This window comes from Bos mutus, chromosome 10 (genome assembly GCF_027580195.1).
Source record: "Bos mutus isolate GX-2022 chromosome 10, NWIPB_WYAK_1.1, whole genome shotgun sequence".
Lineage (NCBI taxonomy): Eukaryota > Metazoa > Chordata > Mammalia > Artiodactyla > Bovidae > Bos > Bos mutus.
The window spans coordinates 21,235,031-21,241,659 of record NC_091626.1 but is presented as its reverse complement, the minus strand read 5'-3'; the positions used below and the strand labels follow the sequence as shown (position 1 = coordinate 21,241,659).

Sequence of the window (6,629 nt, the reverse complement as noted above, 5' to 3'; positions counted from 1 at the left end):
CAGACGCGGGTAATTATTTTCACCAAGGAGGGAAAAAATAAATGGCTTCACTCCCCTTAAATTATAAAGGGGTGTGGCTGACATCTTGACTTTGGCCACGTAACCAACACAGGATTAGATTAACCTCAAATTCATAGGAAGCAAACGCAAACGTCAGGATGAGGGAGGGAAGTGGGGCCGGCCATCTTTGAGAAGGGCGTGACTGGATGAAAATCTGTTCTAAACCGGTAGTAGTAAATCGGCCCCGCCCCGCCCGGTGTCCAAGCAACAATTAACATCTATACCTTTTCAGCAGTCTGTTAATGAGACTGAAATTGACATTTTGTTCAAGGGCACTCTCTAATACTGGGTAAAATAATGATCTACTCTGAGGCCATTTTCCTATGAAGTTACTAAAACCGCAGTAGTTTGAGCTAGAAAGCGCAACAAACATGAGTGCTATACCTCTGGTTTTTTGATAGCATCAATTGCCACAATAGCCAGGTTCTCTAACAGCAACCGATTTTTAAGATTCAGTATTGTCTTCACTCCCACCCCCTGGTGGAAATTCTAGTAAGTAATGAATTGCCCAAAAGGCAGATAGAAGAATAAAGAAGGAAAAGCAAAGGGCCCAGTTAATTCACAGACTGGATTCGCAATTCAGCTCCTGAATAACTGAGTCAATAGTAATTTACCATTTCAGAGCCTGGAGGAGAGTTGAGGCTCCATAAAGATGTACCAAGAGGTTTCCAGACTTAATCTTGCTAAGACAAGCCCTTATTCAAGAACCTGCTGTATTTCATTGTCTCTCCCTCTCTCCACCCACCTTCGTTTTTCAACCCTTTTGGGAACTATAACAAGCAAAGAAGTGGGCAAATGTATGAACTGTTGCCTCCTGCTTTACGTTTCTATGAAGTCAGTGTCTAGTCTTCCTTGTTGGATTCCAGCAGCAACATCCATCAATATCTAAATTCCTCATTCCTCTGATGCCCAACTCAGCCCCTCCTCTTCCCAGCAGACTCTGCATATGTTGTATTTTTAATGCTGAAATTCGGCAACTCTTTCCAAACCCAACCATCAGAATGTAATGAAGCAGAAGATCTTTATGTGGGTCTCACACTTGGATGGTGTGGAAAGTGCAGAGTGCCTCTGTTTATTGAGCACATAATATTTTGCAGTCACTCCTGCATTGCAACTAATCCTCCTTCTGACTTCTCTCAGTGGTTCTTTCCCTCTGCTACTAATGGTGTCTGTACTTTTCTTAAAGCATTTTTATATTTTAACCTCGTTATAAATATACATTTATCTCCCACTGGATTGTGAGTTTTTAAAGACAGGTATTTCTCTGGAATTCCCTGGTGATCCAGTGGTTAGGTCTTGGTGCTTTCACTGCCAGGGCCCTGGGTTTGATCCCTGGTCAGAGAGCTAAGATCCCACAAGCCAAGCTGTGTGGCAAGGAAAAAAAAAATCTGTAAAGACAGGTATTTCTCTGTGCCCACTATTTGCTTAATACATGTTTTCAAATGAACATGTGAAAGGATGACAATATTGTTCTTCTAGTCACAGAGGCTTGACGCCCTGGCTCATACTTGACAGCTCCTGTTCCTTTCCTCCACATCCAATAGATGCCAAGTCCTGTTCATTCTCCCTTCACAGAGCTGCTCACATTCTTCTTCATTGCAATTGATATTGCCTTTGGCTTCTTATCTTCTCAATCCTGAATTACTGAAACATTCTCCTAATTTTTCTGGGCCCAAACTATGTTTCTAATTAATTCTACACAGTACCAGGTTGACTTTCTTAAAACATCTTCTTGATCTTTACTCCCTAATAATGGTCTGTAAGGTTCAGCTCCTCAGTATGACATTTAAAGCCTTCCAGAATCTGTTCCCATTTTACCTTATATTAGTTCTCTGCTCCAAGGTCCCATTCAGGGAGACCTCAAAGAGGAGAGATACAAATGATCAGTGCTGCAATGAGTGGGAATATAAACTGATACATACCATGGAGAATAGTATGGAGTCCCCACCCCCCCAAAAAAAATTAAAAATAGACCTACCATATGATCTAGTAATCTCATGTCTGTGTACTTATCCAAAGGAAATGAAATCACTATCTCATAGAGATAGCTGCAATTCAATGTTTACATTATTCACAATTACCAGTATATGAAAACAATATCCATCATCAATGTATGAACGCATAAAGTGTTATATATGTGGTAGAATATTATTCAGCCATAAAAAAGAATGAGATCCTGCCATTTGTGATGAGATGGATGAAACTTGAAGGCATTATGCTAAGTGAAAGAAGTCAGGCAGAGAAAGACAAATAACATATGAGCTTACTTATATGTAGGATCTAACAAAGCCAAACTCTTAGAAACAGTAGATTGGTGGTTGTCAGAGGCTTGGAGTTGATGAAAATGGGAAGATGTTGGTCAAAAGTGTACAAACTTCCAGTTATAAGAGGAATAAGTTCTGGAAATCAAATGTACAGCACAGTAACTACAGTTAACAATATTCTTTTGTATCCTTGAAAGTTGCTGAGAGTAGGTCTTAAATGTTCTTACCATAACAACAAAAATGACAATTATGTGAGGTGAAGGATTTGTTAACTATCCATATTGCAGTAAATGTTTTTTGATACATACAGAGACACATACACAGAAGTATCAAATCATCATATTGTACACACTAAACTTAAATAATGTTATATGTCAATTATATCTCAGTAGGGTTTCCCTGGTGGTCCAGTGATTGTCTGCCTGCCAAAGCAGGGGACAAAGGTTCGAGTCCTGGTCCGGGAGGATCCCATATGCCGTGGGGCAGCTACTGAGTGCCACACTCTGGAGCCCAAGAGCTGCAACTGCTGAGCCCACGTGCCACAGCTACTGAAGTCTGTGTGCCCTGGAGTCCATGCTCTGCGACAAAGAGAAGCCACCACCGGCCACAACTAGAGAAAGCCCACGTGCAGCAATGAAGACCCAGTGCAAACAAAAACAAATAAATTATATCTCAGTAAAGCAGGTGTTGGAGAAGAAAACAATGATAAGTGCTATACTTCACAGGTGAGAAAGGTGTTTGGGGGTCAAGGAAGGCTTTGTCAAGGATTCATTCTTTGTCTGGATTCATTTCCTTAAATACCACTTAGATCCCATTGCTTCTCAAATTCAGAGCCTCTTCTCTCTCGGCCCCTACCTGGGGAGGGTTTTCAGAATGGGTGATATGTAAGCCAGACTTGGGAGGATAAGATTCAAAAAGATGAAGGGGAAGTGGGAGATGTGCTGGGAATAACATGAAAAGAGGTTGTGGTGGATGGATTAGGATTGGGTCACAGTGGGCCTTAAATGCCAACCTGGGGTGGATTTGATCTTACAGCCCTTTAAGCTCTCTTAGTAGAGGAGACATGGGATTTGAGTGATACCTTAGGAAATCATATCAGCTTGGAGGATGAGGTTAGAAGGGGAGCTGTAATATTTAGAAAAATGTACTCCATATGGTTCCAGAAGTAGATGTAGCTTGTCACTCCGCCCCAATCTAGTTTCTCTTTCTGAAGGGCCAGCTGTCAGTCTCCACCCCTCGTTGGTCTAAGACTTGGACTCAGTATGATGGTATCAAAGTCAGTTGTTTCTCCTGCCTTGAAACTGCAAACCAATCTCTCGCCATTGTGAACTGTTGGGCAGAAAGGAGACCAATAGATCCTTTCAGCTACTTCCTCAGAACTTTAGCACCAGTCAGAGAAGCTGTCCTGCCAGAGAGCCGTCAGGTGTGCCAGACTGTATGCAGATGGAAGTTCATGATCACACCCAAAGCAGAGAAGACGACCTCCAGGTTTTAGTTCCCCTTGACCTGGCCCACGGTGCTCTGTCATTCTGAAGGTATCTGGGCGCCCCGTACAAGGCTCTCTTGCTCTTCTTTCTGTTGTCTTTGTCCCAGTCCCTTTCGTTTTCCCCACGTTGATCATGAGGTGAACCAGCAAGCTCAGTGTCATTGCTCCCTGACCCCATGCCCCTGAAGAGTGAACCCAGCATCAGGGACTCCTGCCACAGGGGATCCATGGCAATCTATTCTGTTTTGTTTTGGTCTGGGGCCATGTCCTGTGACTTGTGGGATCTCAGCTCTGTGACCAGGGACGAACTCAGGCCATAGCAGTGAAAGCCTGGCATCCCAGGGAACCTAGTCTGACTATGCCATTACACTGACTAGTCTTTACCTTTCCCTAGGCTGGGGGCCCTTCCAGGGCAGGGACAGGGCTTCATTTATCTCTGTGCCCAGTGCCCCCCACAGGAAAAGCAAGAGGAGCCCAGCCCTGCTTCTTCCACTGGTGCCCCCTGTCCTTTGCAGTTACCCAGCCCCCACCCGACTCCAGGTGCCTGGAGGATGACAGACAGGTGACTCCTCCGGTGACGCTCAGGTGTGTCATGGCAGCGTCTCCCCAGCGCTGAAGACTCCACTGGCCTCATCCTGCCCCGCCCCGAGCAGTCCTCCGAGGGGAGGGCACTGCTCCATCAGCCAGTCCCAAAGCCTGGTTTGGGTTTTAGGAGAAGCCACAGATCACACACCTTCCTGTATGGTCTGGCTGCAGCCCGGCTTCTCCTTACCATCTCTCTTCCTCCACCCAACCCAGCTCACAGATCCCTGCCTTGCTCCTTCCAACCTTCGCTGGACCCCAGGAATGGCTCTGCAAGATGTGTGCAAGTGGCAGGCCCCCGACACCCAGGAAACGTCCCCTCACCTGCCTCAGGCTGGCAGCTGGGCTGTGCCCCGAGGCTGGGACCCTCAAGCCTTCCTGCAGACCCACGGCCCCAGGCTGGCACATGGTACCACCACCCTGGCCTTCCGCTTCCGTCATGGAGTCATCGCTGCGGCCGACACGCGGTCCTCCTGTGGCAACTACGTGGAGTGTCCAGCCTCACGCAAGGTCATCCCTGTGCACCAGCATCTCCTGGGCACCACCTCTGGCACCTCGGCTGACTGTGTCACGTGGTACCGGGTGCTGCAGCGGGAGCTGCGACTGCGGGCACTGAGGGAGGGGCAGCTGCCCAGTGTGGCCGGCGCTGCCAAACTTTTATCAGTCATGATGTCACGCTACAGGGGGCTGGATCTGTGCGTGGCCACGGCCCTGTGTGGCTGGGACCGCTCTGGCCCTGCCCTCTTCTATGTCTATAGCGATGGCACCTGCCTGCAGGGGGACATCTTTTCGGTGGGCTCTGGGTCTCCCTACGCCTATGGAGTGCTAGATCGCGGCTACCGCTACGACATGAGCACCCAGGAAGCCTACGCCCTGGCCCGCCGTGCTGTGGCCCATGCTACCCGCCGCGATGCCTACTCTGGGGGTTCCGTGGACCTCTTCCACGTGCGGGAGAGTGGATGGGAGTATGTGTCCCGCCATGATGCCTGGGTGCTGTACTTGGAACTGCAGAAGCTTCCAGGGCCAGAGAAGGAATGGGAGGAGGAGGCCACCCCCGACAGAGCTGGCGAAGGCAGAGAACCATCTGTGGGGCTGGCACCTGGGGACTTGAAGGTGCCCACAGAGAGGCTGTGAGCAGCAGCAGGATCTGGGGGGCTCAGCCCAGGGTGGGAGATGGGGCCGCAGGGGAAGCAGACTCCCAGCATCGGGGTCCTGCTCTCCTGGGTTGCTGGCTTCATTTGTTCCAAGTTTCTACCCCTTTCTCTTCCCCAAGCTATTGAACTCTCTGTCCGACTTGTTCCTGTTGGCACCCAATAGATTGATCTAGCCTCCTTCTCAGCACAGAGTCCGTCTTTCAGCAAATACTGCGCACCAGCTGCACGCCAGATGCTGTGCTAAGTGCTAGACCCTCTTTTCTTGCCGTCTTCCTTTCTGCTTTCCTCCATCCTATCCCCAGTCTCTCTTCTTCCTCTCATTTTAGTCCTCAGCTCAGCTTCAGAGTCTTTGCCACTTTCTCACCTGGATGGGGGAGCAGTGGGAGGGGAATGAGGGGGGGATGGTAGCCCTGGGGACCCAGGCTGGAAGGGACGGGGACAGTGCAGCATGAACATCTGGGGGTAAGTGATGGGCTCCCACTACTGCTTTCCTCCTCTGCCACCACTCCCCACCTGACCCTAATGACTCTGATGATGACTCCTTTCCTGAACGCAGTTTTCATGATTAACTGTTTAAGGTTAATGTGATCCTCACTTGACAGAAGACGAAACAGGTTCAGAGATGTGTGACTTGCCCGAGGTGATGCGGTCAGTCCAGAGATGAGGCTGGGATCCAGGCCATCCACTCCAGGGCTGTGCTCCTCCCGCACAGCTTCTCTCCCAGGGCCTCTTCCTGCGGCCGGGGAGTGATGTGGGGGAGAGAGCAGCTGGGCCAGGCGCCTTTCTGCTGGCCAGGGAAGAAGGAACCTGGAGGAGCCCAAGGGCCTGGAGGGCTGAGCCCAGGAGGCATCCCCTGTTGAGCCCCCTCTGAGGGGTTCTTTCTTACCAAGGCCTGAGTCATCGGTACCCCGCAATCCCAACCAGTGCGCTCTGGCTTCTGGGCCTGTCGTGGCTGCTGCCAGACTTCTCCTGCCGTCCCTTTGCCTTCTCCCCAGCCTCTCCTTCCTGTAGCTCCCTCTGGGCATGAAGAAGAGAGGGAGATGGCTGTGCCAGGGGGAACTACTGGGTTAGCGCGTCCTCTCC

General features: G+C 49.5%; 1 protein-coding gene across 1 annotated transcript; it reads left to right on the top strand.

Moving 5' to 3' along the window:
- The first annotated feature begins 4,637 nt into the window (after nucleotides 1–4,637).
- On the top strand, nucleotides 4,638–5,526 carry PSMB11 (proteasome subunit beta 11). Its single transcript, XM_005895438.2, has one exon. The coding sequence runs from the start codon at nucleotides 4,657–4,659 to the stop codon at nucleotides 5,524–5,526; it is 870 nt and encodes a 289-aa protein (XP_005895500.1). The 5' UTR covers nucleotides 4,638–4,656.
- The last annotated feature ends 1,103 nt before the right edge of the window (nucleotides 5,527–6,629 follow it).

What these genes read in the sequence shown, in the direction of transcription:
- PSMB11 (XM_005895438.2), top strand. Translation starts at nt 4,657, where the DNA reads ATGGCTCTGCAAGATGTGTGCAAGTGGCAGGCCCCCGACACCCAGGAA.